The 18,437-nt window shown below is 26.6% G+C and overlaps 1 protein-coding gene across 5 annotated transcripts in view; it reads left to right on the plus strand.

Annotated features, from left to right (window-relative positions):
* The window catches only part of LOC129981869 (cell adhesion molecule Dscam2-like), a 614,065-nt gene that overhangs the window by 65,143 nt on the left and 530,485 nt on the right, over positions 1 to 18,437 (plus strand). For all 5 annotated transcript variants that reach the window (XM_056092905.1, XM_056092906.1, XM_056092909.1 and 2 more), the window contains exon 2: positions 15,434 to 15,754. In XM_056092905.1, coding sequence (XP_055948880.1) covers positions 15,434 to 15,754 — 321 coding nt within the window. The remainder of the gene's footprint in view (positions 1 to 15,433; positions 15,755 to 18,437) is intronic.

Here is an 18,437-nt window from a genome sequence, read left to right on the forward strand (position 1 = left end):
AATAGCTTTCTAGAGCTATTATGGCTTGTACTTGAATGAAACAGAATACAATCTATGACATAAAGAAAGAGAAACATTACATTATATACATGCATGTCGGAGCAGCCAAGCTTTTTCAATTTTTATTTCTCATCAGAAAAATTAATAAGGCAAAGACTGCCCTTTTAGTAAGTAAATGTAAACGAAAATAAATGTTATGACACCATATTTAAATTTTTTTTGACAACATTTAATTGACGTGACAACATTTAATTGACGTTAATTGACAACATTTAATTGACAAAACATAACATACAAGAACACTATAACAAAATTTAGTACGAGAACATCATAGAGTTCCGAACATCCATCTTTTTTCTCTCGGCACCTTCTCTCCCGCGGTTCTGCTCCTCCACACTCTTCCCTTCAGTTCGTTTTCTGATTCTAATCATCAGCAGCATCCTCACAATGCATATAAGAAAAGCGAACCACAAACAAATGATTTACAAAAATAAAACATTAAGTTGCAAGATAGGTGCAAAAATATAGTATACAAAAGTGAGAATGAAAATTTAAAATAAATTTATCAGCCAAAACAAAACTAAAGAAAGTCATTTAATATCATTTAATAAGTTATCATCAAAGACATTGCAATATACTCATAATAGATTTAAAAATTCATTCTTTATAATAAAGACTTTTTTTACAGTATTTTACAAAACTAAAAATTCCATGTAAAAAAAAAAAAAATATGTCAAGGGAACCAAGAAAATTTTCTTTGTTAATGATGGGTGAAATATATAACACTTAAATAAACTCATTACAACTGAAAATTTATCAGAGCAACTGGAATACAACAGTATTATGCAAGTCAAATGCTTGATATCGATCAAAGAGGAAAAAAAAAAAAGAAAGATTGGATTTTCTTTGAAATATTTTGAAGATTTGACGGCGAGTATCTGAAAAACGTCAATTTATTTTGGATTAAAGCTCAGAAACCTTCTACATCCTCCGAAAGGAAAAAGAAAGAGACTCGGAAAACGCTTTAAATGCAACATTAGAATTTTTCTGCGATCATTAGATGAAGCTTTAACATAATCTGAGGAGATCAAGAATCTGTTGGATGATAAAATCTTTTTAGATGTTCAATTTTGGGTCTTAAAATTCACTAATCTGAAAAGAATTCAGTGTAGGTAAATGAAAAATAAAACTGATAAGTAATCCTTTGAATTATAAAATAAAAAATACTTTGTGCTTCGTAATGCTGAATCAATAAGCTGAAACGTGATATATATTTCAACTGTATTTGTTCAACTTTATATATATTCTTTAATTTTTTTTATACTTTTATATGTAGTAGAGTGCTTAAAAATACCTTTTTTTCACTTATTAAATGCTCGCTTATTCATAACTCTGCGAAATTCAGTAAGTAAAAGAAATCTGAAATTTTAGAAAATCATTCTTTTATTAGTATTCTAATATTAAGCTTTATTCCTGATCGAATTTTCATGAAAACGTATAAGCATTGTTTAAGAATTTTTTTTTCAGTTACCTCATTTGGTATTCTACAAGAGACTTTATTTCCATCTCTTTCACAAAAGCTAATTCTTTTTATTCTAAGTAAGTTTTATTCTAAGTCATTCTAAGTAAAGAGTTTAAAATGAAAGTATCATCATTTGGCTGCGTATTAATTAAAAAGTTAGTAAAATTATTAAAAATTTTTATATATTGAAATGTAATGCATATATATATTCTTTTTGATTATTTATGATTTTAATGAATTACGATACATTGGAAAAAGGGTGTTTCTAATGTTTCTAGGATTGAGAAGACAATATAGAACTTCTATATGTATTTCAAAAGATTTTCATAAAGCTTTTCGTAAAGATTTTCGTATCAAGAAACAAAAAATATATAATCGTAATTTTACTAAAAAGCTGTACTTATTTAAAATTTAATTCTATTAATAAAAATCTTTTGAAAATAAATATTTTAAATTTTATTGACAAAATATTAGTATATGGGTGAACAATGTTGAAAAAATTTAATTCTAAAATTAAAAATGTATTACAAATCCAGGAAGACCTTATTTGTGCACAAATATTAAATTTCTTATTATATACTGTTTATATATAAGTGGTAGGTAAATTAAATGTTAAATCTTTCTTTAATTTGCTGGTTTCTTGCGGGCATTTAATGCAGTGATACGAATTCACATTTACTTAGCTTCATTAAATGTTCAAATTTGTGTTTTGACAAAAAAAAAAAAAAAAAAAAATGTGCTTAATTTGTATTTATGTTTTTTATAATATTGCTGTCTGTTGATATTTTTAAGCATCTGTTCTTTCCTATCTTTCTAACTCTTATTATATTTTCTATAACAAGAATCAAAATCAAGACTCGAATTTCCGAGTATCGACAAAGGCAACACTTAAGTTGTTTCAAAGTTTTTGTTCTCCAAACGAAAGAAAGTGGGACAAAATTACACTGTTGCAAAATGTTTCTATTTAATCGAAACCTCAATGTATGTAACATAGCACCTTTTCCTTTCATTTTGAATTAACAAAAGAGAATATACCGTTAAAAATATGAACTCAGTTAAAAAACAAATCAATTTTGTTTCAAACATTTAAGAAAAGAGAAATATAATTAAAATTCCTCAGATTCTTTAAGGAATTAAAAGTTCTCTTTAATTAATGGATGAATTGGAATTGGTAATTCTATCTGCTATTTCCTTATTTTGCTGACGAAATTCTAATTAAAAATCATGTACTTGTCTCATTAAATTAGGAAGAATGGATTTAAAATCCTTTTTTTAAGTTCGAAAGCGGATTAACCATTAAACATGATGTGTTGTAATGCTCTTTAAAATTTTTCTAAGCTCTTACTAAAGCAAAGAATAAAAATAACATTTAGATAAGAAGATTACAAAAAATTAGTTTTCATTTCTTCCCACGGTGGTTTTAGTGAGTGCTTTGCTACTTTTATATCACTTTGAAGTAAAAAAAAGAATATAAAAGTTATTCTTTTCATTGAAAGAGAGATTAGTTTGACAAAATATTTCTAGTCAGATGGAATTAACTTATAAATTTGAAATGCTGCATTTCCTTTTTTTAATGTCAAGAGAAATCAAATGTGAAAAATGTTTTATCTCAGGAAAAGAATACATTTGCTTGTTCTGTTATAGATAAAAAGAAAAATGTAATACATCTTATTACATTGATTATTCCTTATTTGTTTTTGTTGTGAAATGAATTATGTAATGATATGAAAATAAATTCCAAAAAACATATTGACATGTAGCAATGTCATTGAATAAAAGCAGTCTTCAAACAAATATTTGAGTTTCATTAAAATTCTAATCAATTTCCTTATTTTTTGTATTATTGAAAATATTAACATGTTTGTCTATTTAGAATAATACTAATATGTCTATTGTTGTTAAAGACAAGAGTCATAAAGTGCATACATATTACATATTATTGTGCAGTTTATGTGATTTTTTGAAAATTCACCTACAAACATGCACATAACGTTAATGGACAAATTAACATATTTAGAAATGTTAAGGGTTTTACATTTTTCGAAAATGAGAAATTAAATAATTTATATCAAGTCTCAATAATTGCTAATACATTTTATTCACATATTTCTGATATATAACACTTCATTAATCAAGACTGTTCTATTTTTGGCAGTTATCAGAATATTTTATCAAATAATTAGGGGTAATCAATTAATTATTAGATGAATATATTCATAATTTTATATAATAAAATAATTTCCTATTTTTAAATAATTGTAATAATGGTACATAAATGATTTAGTTGTTTGTTTAAATATTAATTTTAGAGTAAATAAATATTGCTGTTGTTCTACCAAAAATCTTATATTCACATTTATGTATGCACAGCAGATTATCTTTGAAATGAAAGAAGTAAAGCATATCATGCATTTTAACCGATCGAGCATATAAATATGCGATCTAATTAATACAATTTAATATATCTGAAAATTATTTAAATACTTTATTCTCATAATTTACGAATTTTAATTGGAGCCTATTGATTTAATCTTTGTAAATGGAAGACAAAGTGATTTAGTAAAATTTTGCGAAACATTTTTTCAAAAATTATTTGAAATAATTTTTTTGCAAGCTAAAATGGTCAAACTAAAACAAATATTTATATTTGTAAATATCTTTCACATTTGAAATGCATATATACTACATGAAAGAGTTGATAAAATAAATAAGCATATATGTAATGGCATTTTAAAATTTATTTTAAATCGTAATTAATTTCCAAATTTTTATATTAAATTAGTCGATGTTTACTTCATTTTACAATGTTCTCTTATTTTCTGAATTTTTATTTTCTAAGCATTTGATTTAATTATTTTGAATATTTGCATTAGAAAACTAATGATTTTAGTATTTTCTCAAGCTTAGGGGAAAAAATCCCTTATCCTTGCATCATTCTTTTGAAGTTACCTAAGATGCCCTTTTCTAAGTATACATGCATCAAAGAAATCTTTATTAAAATCACATAGTAAAATCGCTGAAAGGAAGTAATTTCTGAAACTCTTTTCTACAAAATATTTCCTTTCGTCGGTGCATTTTATTACTCATTCTAATATATATTTTTTTCTATAAACAAATTCTTCAGAGGATATAGTGATAAATAAACATAGTAAAAATAGTACAGATGATAGTAAGCGGCTTATAAGTGTCAGAAAAAAATATCTTATTAACATTGGCACCATTCTGACCAAAGAATACATGCCGTCTTACAAAACGTCCCAAATGTCTGTCCTACTATAATTCACCAGCTTTCATAGGATATCTCATCCAAAAAAATAGTTACAAAACAATGAAAACATAGGATTTCTTGTCACAAGAAGAAGAAAAAAATCTGACCGAAACCCTGATCTCTGATTCCCTTGATAAAGTGACCTATTTATATTGATCATAAAAGAAAAAAAAAATGGCCAGAGAAACCGTTATCGGTCCGGAAATTTCCTACATATTTTTCTGCGAGGACGGAAATTTATAGGTTTCCTTTCTTCCCCCGTACCACAAAGAGCAAAGGATTCTGAGGATCCATCTCCCAAAATGTCGATGGACATCATTCAGGCGATTTATGGGTATATTTTATGTCCGTTTTCCTTTTAGACCAGCTTATTTGGATGATAAGTGCCTCATATGAAGCTCCCACCTACTGTGGCGGAAACCCTGAAGTCTCTCACTCACTTTCTCTGGAGATTGAAGTGGCTCTCGTGGTAAAATGTCATTTGTTGCTCAGTTTTAATGTCCAACACTAATTCCGGATCACATCTAAGACACAATCCATTTAGTGGGAATGACTGGTTGGAACAGAGATGGAACGACGTCAATTTGTGAAAGTGCTTTGGTTTAGATCAAGGATAATTCTGTGATGTTTCTTGAAGTTTTTGGTAGTTCTCTTGATTGAAATATATTTTCGGCTAAGACCGTTGTGGAAAATTTGGTTGCCAAAATTTAACCTAATTACCCTGAGATTTCGATTCTAATGCTAAAATGAAAAAGAAATGGCATTGCCAATAAGAATTTAGATAATGTGTATTATGTCGAAAAATATTTTAAGTTACAGAGTATATAAAACATTTCATATTTCAAATCAATCTTTTTATTATTATTTTATTTATATTTCAAAGAAATCTTTTTAAAAAAAAATTGTTAGGAAAAAATTATCAAAATAAAATGCTTACTTTCATAAGTATTATGAAAAATGACTACAATTTTGCTTAGTAATTTTCATTCTCGTCTCAGTTAATCCTTTTAATAGCTATTGCAGTTTAATAGCTACAATGTATTGTTACTGGAAATGAACTACAATTATACTACAAGTTATAAATTTAGATTACATTTTATATTATATATTAAATTTATACTACAAATTTTATGCAAGAAGTTATAAATATTTTAAAAGTAATTTTGCAAAAGAAGAAAATAGTTATAATTTCCATTGTAAAACTATTTTAGTCGATTGATTTTTTTTCTTCTTCTTAACGGTAAATAACCAATTTAAGAACACTAATAAGTAAGGTATATAAATTTAGTTTATAAGTACAAGTTACGACAAGTAAAACACTTGTCGTAAAAGATCGTAAAAGAAAAAATAGAACAGGAAAAAATAAATCAGTCAATATTCTTAAAATTCAATGGGTCACAATTCTGTATTTCAAATAATAAATATTAAACAGCTTTAATACATAGATATGTTGCATTATAGATATAAAGACTGATTTTTTTTTCTTTGCCCCTCTTGTTGTCAGAGTTAAAATATTTTATCCGGTAATTCCATGAAAAATAAATAGTTCCTGATTTTTCAAATCAAGCATTATTAGTTCATTTCAATCATTATTTGTTATATTTCTTTTAGTTCGGATGCAATTTTTTTTAGTTATAACTTAGTTTTAAACAAACATTCAGATTTCAACAGTTCTATCATTGAGGTTATAAAATCTCAAAACATATTAACTACAAATTCTTGAAGAGTTTTTCAAAGATGCTGGAGACATTTTGGAATTTAAAAATATCCCAAAAAATGAAGCGGATAGAGTTAACTATTTTAAAGTACTATGTTCTCATAATGATAAAATCCTTTTTATATCTATTTTATTCACAAAGAAAATATAGAATATCGATATAAAGAAGAAAAAATATAATTAAATTTCGAAGTAGAAAAATATGGAATCTGAGAGTTAAGCTCATATTTTTTTTTCATTGAAGATTTGTAAAAGCCATTAAGTAAATTGCATATCAAATTTTAATTTTTTAATGATTGTACTTAATTTGCCAGTTGACATTACTTATTTAATAACTTTCGCATTGAAATCAAGGCAAATTGAATTTTAAAAATCGATGTCAACTATGTCTGGCGGTGGACACAGAAAGAAAAAAAAAATGCTTAAATTTGAGTTATAGTAATTGTTTCTGGATATTAAGCTATAAAACGTTTATCCATAAAATATAATATCTCAAGTGCTCTAAGATATTTGATAGAATTATTTTGATATTTTATATATTTTGATAAAATATCACGTAAAAATATGACATATATAATATAAAGTGGTGTTATATTAATATTGTTACGGTTTTTCACCGCTGGGTTCACTTGATAGTGGGTGTATGGTGTGAGAACACAATCAGCAGGCGTCAGTAGAAAACAACGACGTTTATTTACACTAAGAACATGAGTACACAAAGACAACGAACACACAGGCGACAAATATTTACAGCCGATACGAACACAGGACAGTACACAGCAGCACATTACAACAGATAGTAGCCCACCTAGTAATCGATAACAGCACACGAAGCGGCTAGACCGAATCCAGCAGGAGAGGGGATGCTCGGAGCTTTGCTCTACGGTCTTTCCAACGGCTGAACTTCTCACTGTCTCCTCTCGCTTAGCTGCCGATTCACTACTTCTCACAACTGGCTACTACACAAAAGATGCGATCTGCTTCCACAATAGAGGACAGAATGCGCCACACAGCAGTTCAGCACTCACTCCTCGCAACGCTGGTACTCATATATTGCTTCGCTATCATCTCGAAGACACGTTACTTGTCGCCGAGTCCTACTACGACGACACTCACAGCTTGAGAGTGCCGGCCATTTATAGGTAACGGAAGGAGGAGATACATAGAATCTTTTAGACCAATCAGGTGTATCTCGGTTCCTAACTGACGGATCGACAAATATCTCGAAGTTTCGAGCATTATCCATTTTGTCGCGAAAGAAGCCAATGGTCGCCAAGTTCGTTGCCAAGCTCTGAGATTACTGGCTCGGTATCCGGAAGCATCCAACAGATGACTCTACAGAAGATGTCTTTCTTATCATGACACTATTCGTGCTGGGATGCAAAATTACACGTTTGTAACAATATTTACCGAAGTTACGAAAGGCAATTATTGAAATAAATGCTCACGTATGGAAAAGGTAATCATTTAGACAACTATATTTTAGCTCAAAACCGCAAGTTATGCATAGTTATACGATTGTAGGGATTTTGATTGCCATTGATTTTACCATAACTGAACGTATTAAAATAAAATGATTTTTTTTTTTACTAAAAACTACATAAATTGAAATGATTACATTTACTAAAATCTACATATTTGCCTACATATCCGAAATGAGGATGAGATGCTTTCGGTATGGTGGTTGGATTTTGCCAACCTGCAGGGTACACGAAAAGGAGGAGGTCTGGCTCCTCCCATCGATGGCGGGACGTACTTCCTTCGGGAAGGGTTGTACCGTGACTGGTGATGGCCCTTAAGACTCAACTACAGTTCCTGCCAGTGTTGCTGTTGCGGTGGTCCGGTCATTCAATATTTATAATCCGTGTGCCTTCACGAAGGTCAGAGTGTCAGGGATATGACTTACTTAAAACTACATGAAATAAAAAGTATATAAATATATTTTTTTTGCAGTATTTTGGAGGATACTTTTTCAGAATATGTACTTTATTTTATACATCGATTACGTTGAAAAAAAGGAAAATTAATCAAATGAAATTTTTAATAAGAATATTAATAAAAAATATTTAATTATTTAATGCAATTTGAAATTTAATACCATTCGTAAATTTATCTTGACTGAATCAATGCATAATTAATATTAAAATTATTTTATACATTGTTTTAAATTTTATTCATTGAATAACAATCATCATTTTCTTTCAGTTCTTCAGAAATAAATGCATAAAATATCGTGTTAAAAATATGAAAAACGTCTCTTTAAAATAACAAAAATCTAAAGTCAGAAAATTGGTTAGTCCAATCAAAAACAGTTTACACAAGTAATCTATATTCAGGATGAATAAATGAATGAATTGCACTTATTTGAATAAATGAAAAAACCCGTGCCGGTTGAAACTCATGAATTAATTACAAGTACACACCACGTTGATAAAAATTTTTATCAAAAGAAGATTAACATTTTTCGCCGATAATGCATTAACAAAAACTAGGAAGATAAATTTCTTGGATATTATTTTTAGTTTAAAAAATGAATCTTTTCTCAAGCAATATTTACTAATTATTTTGTGAAAACTAAATTTAATAAATCTTTAAAACATCATTATTTTAGTTATATCTTTCAATAAATCTCAACTACTTTTAAAGAATGTATATGCAACCGTATATTCTGATATTGTAAAATATCAAACGGACCTCTGAATGGAAATGGAAGTTTTTGCCACTCTTGAATTAGAACATACTTCAAAGCTTGTAATCTTCAAATCTCAGTTTAATTAGCTTTATTTAACATTTTCAACATTTTTGGATCTATACTATAAATTTAATCATGAGATAAATACGGTATTACGGTATACATAGCATGCCGTTTATGATTAAATATATTAAACAAACAATTTTTGGCAAACAAATTGTATATTAATACGGTGATTGAATTTTTAATAATGAGATAAAAATTAATTAAAATACGAAAAAAATAAGACATTTCAGAGGATTACTTTATTTAATAGGACACGGTGGATAAACTCATTATATATATATGATTAATTTACTAAATAAACACAGTTAAATAAACGAATTACTTTAGAAATCGTTTAGAATAGAAGCATTTGGGTATTTTATTTGAGATTAAGTTGAAGTAGTTTAGCAGAATTTGTTTGCCTGTTCAATAGATATTGAAAATTTTAGTAATTAAATTCAACTTTATGTTAATATATAGCACTAAGAAAGTGAAATTAGATATCCAAATTCTGCAAAAACATTAAAAAATAGCTTTGTAAATATATCTTTTTACTTGAGGTTTCTTGAACATCTAAATGCTTAGTAAATGTTTCTATGTTAATTATAAAGAAGTATTTTTTTTATTTTATTAAAGTTACAAATTAATAATACTGCAACGATTACCAGCAGTAGCGAAATTTCTTTGCCATTATTTTAAAATCAATAATTTAATCTATAAAAAATTTCCGAGGGCAAAATAATCATTGATTAGAAATTAAATGTTACTCTAAATATAATATTTGTTTAAAATGCAATTTTTAATGAGTGGATTTAAATTTAATTTTTACTTCTACATACAATAATACAATAAGTACATACAATAAATACAATCTACTATGAATTTAAAATAAACAATTCGCTACAAGATTCTTTAGAATTTTTAACTATGAGTAATGAAATGCATCATATAACAAAACTAGATAAGAGCAGAATGTTTTCAAAATACATTATAAGAATAGAAAAAATTGATAATACATTTTTAATCAATAATAGTTAATGAAAAATAAATCATAAGAGCCCAAGGCATTTAAAATGATTAGGAAAATAAACTGTAATTAGGGTACAAATTTTCCTAATAGTACAATTTATTGATTTAAAATTTCAAAAATAAAAATTATTAGAGTATAATTAAAAATGAATTAAAAATACGATTTTTTAAAAATATTTCAATCAGGTCCTCATGTGTTTATCGTTTGGCACATATTGCCATATTCCTAATATTTTTTTAACATTTTATTAAATATAAAAAGAGTTTATTGATCTTTTTAATATTTTATTCATTATTTTCATTGTTTATATTTCATTGCGATATTATAAGTATCAATAAATGGGAAAAGTATCGTATTTCATTACGATAATTTTCTCATTTTTACTTGCATTAAAATAAAAACTTAAAATTTATTATTATATATTTCTGAAATCTGATTCTTTTCTAATTTTTATTACACTAATAAAAATACTTTAAAAAACATTTTTATTCTTATATTTCATATAAAATGTTTGAAGATTTTTATTCATTTTTAAAATATGAACAACAGAACAAAACCCCAAATTAATTTGAAAAACTTTTATCCTTTAGAAGTCCTAAAATTTGGCGAAGAATAAAATAAAAGGACATTTTTATAAGGAAAGAAATTCAACTGCTTTTTTTTTATTTACGGATAAATTAATGAACTCTTAAAACTTCAATACACTGTGTTTTAATGCATTGAGGAAAAAAATTACTATTCCAATATCCAAAGAGAAGAAATAGTATTTAGTTACGTCATCAATGTTTCTTTACAGAAGGCTTATAATTCATCATCGATATCATATGTCTGAAGATATCTTAAAATTGTATGCTTAAAAATTTAATAAATTTGGTGTTGCTTCACATTTAATTTATTAATTTTTGCTTTTGTTTATTAATAGAACTTGACTCATTTCGCACAATGAACACATGTATATAAATGTGACAATTATATGTAATAATTTAATAAAATACAATTCTTTTATCCAATATCAAGTCGTGCTGAGGCTAAATCAATGAGGCAAAGTTCTGCCAAATGACTTTAGAAATCAAGTTCAGTTCTAAAGTAAAAGCCGCTATTGTAACATTTAATCCCACCTTCTCATTTAGCCAAACCTATCTACTTTCCAAAGCATTGTATTTCAAATTAAAAATTTTATATTAATTTTTTCATGTTAATTATTTTACAAAAAATGACATCAATTATTTCTCGATTTAATTCGCCATCTACTTGAATTACTTGATTTAACTCATCGCCGCCAAATTTAAATTATTAATAATCTTAACAGGAAAAAATATTCTGGCGAATGTGTTTATTTTTCGTCCTTTTAACAATAACATAACATACAATAATAACAATAACATAACATACAATAATAACAATAACATAACATACAATAATAACAATAACATAACATACAATAATAACAATAACATAACATACAATAATAACAATAACATAACATACAATAATAACAATAACTTAACATACAATAATAACAATAACATACAATATTAACAATAACATAAGTTGTAACTACATATACTGAATATTTGCAAAGTTTATTTTTAAGGATATTTTGCATACTGAGTTTTACATTTCATATACTGTGGCTTGCTTTAAAAAAAATAATTTTAATGCGTGAAAATTAAATATTTTCTATGTTCATCACGCCCTTTGTTGAGTCCCGCCGACTTCATATATCCACGCTTCACTCGTTCGATAGAAAGTTAGACTTGTTGAGCACTAGTAACATCTATAGATCTTATTTCCATTAGATTCTTGAATTCCGCCATGTAAGAAAATGATATAACTTATTATTTACTAGTTACTTTCAACCTCCTCAAACTAAACAACAAATACATAACATTAAATTTTCTGAGTAAGTACTTTAAACATACTAGAAGAAAAATGAAATATTTTTCCAAAATGCTTTATTCCAAATCTGAAAGTTGTGAGATTTCTCCTAAAGATACTTGTGGAAATCAGAAACAGTATTAAACGTGCAGGTAAATATCAGGGAGAAAAAAAAATGAGTGATAAAATATGTAACGCTTTCTATTCAACGCATAACACACATTAATTCAATTTTTCATAACAGAATGTGAAATTAGAAAAACCATTTGCACTTTCAGATTATAAAACTGCATGCCTATCATGATATATATTTTCCCAATTTCCCACGCGGTAATGTTATTTTCTCTAAAGACTTGTGGATGCGGTTGATTTGTTTGGGATAGGCCGCCGTTCATATCCATTCCATGATTCAAATTGCTGTAAACATCCATTGTATTATTTTTATAACGTAATAAACTATATATGAAAATTGAATATTAGTTTCATTCTTTAAACTTTTGTAAAACTGTAGAAAAGGATGCATGCTCAGTCTTGCACTAATTCGCCGTTCTTTACTCCTATACATTTATGTATCTGCATTCGACAAAAAGTAAATTATTGAGCGCTTAATCAATTCCGAAAAACATCCATTGTATTATTTTTATAACGTAATAAACTATATATGAAAATTGAATATTAGTTTTATTCTTTAAATCATTGTAAAACTGTAGAAAATGATGCATGCTCAGTCTTGCACTAATTCACCGTTCTTTACTCCTATACATTTATGTATCTGCATTCGACAAAAAGTAAATCATTGAGCGCTTAATCAATTCCGAAAAAGGCATGCCGTGTTGTTTGGTTGCTATTGTTTCACTCAATACTCGTATATATACTAAGCATTTTGCATTAATTTTCTTATTTTTGAAAATAAGACACTAAACTTATTTACAGAATTTACTTAACGAACGAAACTTTTTAACTTTTCATGAATTATTTTTTTTAGTATTCATTAATAAGTGTATTTAAAAACGGGGAGATATATAGAACCAATATATTAAAGTGAGATTTTCCGGAAAAATTAGCATTCGTTACATTAAATCCTTATTTTTATAACGTAATAAACTATATATGAAAATTGAATATTAGTTTCATTCTTTAAATCATTGTAAAACTGTAGAAAATGATGCATGTTCAGTCTTGCACTAATTCACCGTTCTTTACTCCTATACATTTATGTATCTGCATTCGACAAAAAGTAAATTATTGAGCGCTTCCTCAATTCCGAAAAAGGCATGCCGTGTTGTTTTGGTGCTATTGTTTCACTCAATACTCGTATATATACTAAGCATTTTGCATTAATTTTCTCTTGAAATATGTAAACAGATTATTGAAAACTTCATCCAGGTAATCAATTGCTAAAATTTTTCACTTAGGCAAATAACGTCGGAAGAACCACAGTAATTTATAGTTGAGAAAACTTTTATTTAAAAATCATGAATTATTTATACTCCGAATTTTTATCTTTTATATTGTTGTACATTAGGCGCAACGGGATAAGCTATGATAAATGGAATTTTTTTATTTGCACTTGAAATTTTAAAATTTCTTTATTAATTTCGTTGGTTTTATTGACCTTTCAGAGCAGCAGAAAAACTGTAACTAGTTTCTAGGAGTATATCTATAGTTCTTTCCATTAAGAAATATAAAGATCAATTCATGTTTCAAATTTCATCACCAAATGTTAATCAGAACAGACTTATATTTCATTCTGTAGAAAGTACCGAATTGCAGTAAAAAACTTCGATTAATTGCAATCAACAGAATGATTAAATAACGATAGAATAAACTATCGCGAGTAAACTGAAATTGTTTTGATCAACTCATAAACTAAAATGAGGTTGGAGGTACTTTGGAGAGTAAACTCAAACTGCTTTGGAAAACTCGTGACCACCGATCCGATATATTTAAGAGTGTTTACGAAAAGGAAAGAAAATTACTGTGCGAAATGAAGAATTCGCTCTACTTAATCAAAGCAAATTATTATTTCCATTAATGAACACACTTTTAGAAATGATTTATTGTTATTGTATAGTTTGTACAAATTTGTAGATTGCCTTTGATTTTAAAAACCATAATACTTCTTAAAATGTTTGAATAAATGTTTAATTAAAACAATGTTAATTAAACATTTATTTAAATATAATTTTTTTATTCCTTTTAATTATTGCTATTAAACTTTACAGTTTTTGTTAGTGTTTTATTTTATATTGACTATATGGCATAATTAAAATTAATTTTAATCTTAAAATAAATACTGTAAAATTTAATAGCAATAATAAAATGCTTCAGTTATATTTGAATTTACTTAGTTTGCCTCCAGATCTAACATTTTTTTCAATTCGGTTGGGAATATTTCTTTTCCACGAAGTTATGGAATAAATATTTATTATCTAGATGAAATTGAAATCTCGAGCAGAAAATGTGTAAAGATATTTGTTTATTAAGATTAAAAAATTCTGCTATTAATCTCCTTTTAAAAATGTAATTTAGGACACATCATTAAATATTTGAGACAATATTGATTTTTCTTTTTTTATTTGTAAAAATATATTTAAATTTATTAAAAAAATCCATCAGGAAAAATAATATTAAATGCTCAAAAAATTTGAATTTTATGGGTCACATATCAGGAAATCCGTATTTTTCAAAATCAGAAATCATACATAAAAGACGAATAATAGACAATTTGAAAAATAAATTAATATAATTTCAGTTTTCACTGTAAGTATTGAGCATATTATATGCATGACGCCTTCAAAAATATAAATTAAGTTTAACATTTTCTAATATCTAATAATGGATGTAATAATTCTATATTTATTACAACAATCTTCAATTTTTTATATAACGTCATAATAACGAATAAAAGAAATCATACATCATTTTGGCCTTGTATAATATTTCTCTATTACAATATTAACTCCGTTATTAATTATTACTATTTATAAAACTAAATATTTTCTTGCATTAAAATTTATTTCAGTCATTTATCAGAATTAAAAATATTTGGAAATAATTATAATCAATGTCTATATTGTCTACAAATTTCAGAATTAAATATGTAATTATACCTGAAAGTAATTAAATAATTATAGAAAGAAAATTACTTTTCATATGGCTGTAGGTAATTATTTAATTATATAATAAAATGAATTTTTTTCATTTACTTCCCTATTTTTGCTTCCTAAATATTATATATGACATTTTAAAAATTAAACAAAAATTATTTTCCTTTCCAGGAAATATCTCATCTTTCGATCTGGCAGCCCCAACTTTCACCATCGAACCTCCATACCAAGTGGAATTCTACAACACAAATGGTGCAGAAATACCATGTTCTGCCCATGGACGACCCAGTCCTTATATTAGTTGGGTGAGACGTGTAGATGCCGTGGTGGAAGACATTCCTGGACTGCGACACTTGAGGCCAAATGGCTCTCTAGTCTTCATGCCTTTCGGGCCTGAAGACTACAGGCAGGATATCCATGCTTCCATCTATAAGTGTGTTGCTTCGAATATTGTTGGAACTATTGGAAGTCGTGATGTCCACGTTAGGGCAGGTAAATACATTTCTTTATATTTGTTGACAGTTTTTCGAAAGCTGGACTTCTTTTGTGGTGGTTAAATTTTGCATTGCAACTGATTTCGTCTATTCAATCTATTTCATCGGAAAATAAACAAATTCATCAATTTATCCTATGTTGATTTCTTTAACAAATTTGTCATTAATTACTTTGAGGCAGGGTTTATGGTGAATTGGTACAAAGTTTTTTTTAGTCTCCAGATATACACTTCTTATGTTGCCAACAAGTTTAACAAAAGACTTACAAATTTAAGTCAGAACTCAGTTGATGAATTTTAAATATAAAGGACACTTACACAAATGCAAAAAAATAGAAGAACAAAAAATTATACAAATACAAAAAAAAACTGATTATGAAAAATTGAAGAGTAGAAATGGAATGCACATTAAAATAACAAATAGTAAATTTTATATAACCACGTAAATCAAGTTAGACGACAATTTTTGTTGACTTTTCTACGTCAGTAGGATTTGTGTAATTTTCCATGTCGATTTCTTATCCTGTTTCTTTTTTCCTTTAATTAATGGAGTAATCATTATGCTAATATTATCCAATAAAATCATTTTAATTATTCAATGTCACTGCTTAAAACAATAGTACTGACCAAAATTTTTCAAAAATCCTTTAGAAAAAGTGCATTTTGTGACTTGATTGTTCATAATAATAATTTCATTAAAATAAATACCATAAAGTTATTTCTCTTTTCAAATAAAAAGTTAAAAACTGTTTAATAAATTTGCTTTCTTAGTGATGCTAGTTTTGAAACCATAATTATAAGGAAAAGAGGAAACATAGATATATAGTAACATATATAAAAATTCTCATTTGTGATAGTTAATATTTAAATGGGTAAAATATTTCAATTGCAACAATACCCTTTTATCATTTTCAGACTTCACATTTACCTTGACGGCATTTATTAAATTTTTCTGCTCACACATTGAGGTACTTATGTAATTAGTAACATATTTTAACCGTATTTCAAATATTTTGAGAGAGTCGGACAATTTGACATTTTTCATATTGAAAATTCCTATTGGACATTAAAAATGTTTTTTTTTTTCGTTCTTATTGTGTTTTCAATTTTTAGTTGGAATAAGTAAATTCAAAGTTGATTTCTAGATATCAATTCAAAAGCATATCTATAAAGTCATCAGAAACAATTTTTTTTGGCATTTATTGTGGCAATTTTTCTTTGGTATTTATACATTTTCATAGCCTTACCCCTTTTATTGAATAAAGTGCGAAGTAAAATAATTAATTAAATGTTATAAATTTTCTTTTGCTTAGAATGGCAAGTTACAATTAAGTAGTGTATAAATTTAATTCAAATAATTTCTTACAGAATTTTCCTTTTCTAAAGTAATGCTCACGGATATACAATACAGGAAACTTTTTCCATACTAAATTCAAACAGATGTGCCTCATATTTTAATAAATAACGACATTTAGTATGGAATTAATATAAACCTAATATAAACTCAATGAACAATAATAAAATCTATGCATCTTTCTTCGCTTTATCTCATGTATCATATCGACTTTTTATTACTACGCATATAAATTCTCATTAGCCCTAGTTATTCTCAAATTTATTATGCTCCATAAATAAAATAAATTTTTAAAGTTAAAATAAATAATAATTTATGCTTTTCCGTGACATTTGTAAATTTGTTTACAGCATATGCCTCAACATAGATTTATATATTTTTATGAAAATAAATTAAGAAAATGATTCGACTTGGAATAAGTTTTCTATACCTGCTGTGAATTAGAAATAAATAAATATTTTATATGTTACAGTTTACTTAAAGAAGAACATAACGGTACAATTCTAATCTTAAACTAAGAACAGGAAATTGGGGAAATATTTACGAAAGGAAATATTTCTATTTAAGAAAGCTAATGGAAAATATTTAAGAATTTCTCAGAATCTCTTAAACTTCTGTTGCTTGTAGAAAACTGACTAGAGTTGTTAAAATTACCGTAATAGAATTTATTTAAGGAAAAGGAATCTTATTCAGCAAGAGTAACTTATCTGCTGTTTGGAAAATAATGTTGATTTTATTTAACGCACCGATGCCTAGTATTTAATTAAATTTTGTATTCTACTTTCAAAGGAATTTTAGTTGCACTAAGTAATTCTATCCTTATATTCTGATAAATATCTATTTGTTCTTGCATCTGGAATAAAAAGAATATATTAGTCCTAATTAATTTCGTTTGAATAATATATTTGAACATGCACATCTAATCTTATTAAACTAGCGACCTCTGTTGATCAGATTGCTCTAATGGATTATTAGCTTTTCAGGATATTCAAATATTAATATTTGATGAATTTATTTTAAATGAAAAATATAAATTTAAACGGGTCAGTCTAATACAAAGTACATTTGCTAATGATATAAAAGTGGAAAAAAAATATACCAAGGTTTTAATGTTAAAAGAAAATAAAAAAGTTATTTCGATTTTAATAGTCGAAAAGCACACTCCTAAAAGGTTAGATAAAACAATGAAATTAATTTGAAATTTCAAATTGTCAATAAAAGCATTGCTGCAGACTGTGCGCATCAAATTTATGCTTTTGTAAATTGAAATTAGAAAAAAAAAATCTTTGAGATATGAAATTAGTAACATTACAAAGTATTTTTTGAGT

The sequence above is a fragment of the Argiope bruennichi genome, chromosome 8 (assembly GCF_947563725.1).
Source record: "Argiope bruennichi chromosome 8, qqArgBrue1.1, whole genome shotgun sequence".
Taxonomy (NCBI): Eukaryota; Metazoa; Arthropoda; class Arachnida; order Araneae; family Araneidae; genus Argiope; species Argiope bruennichi.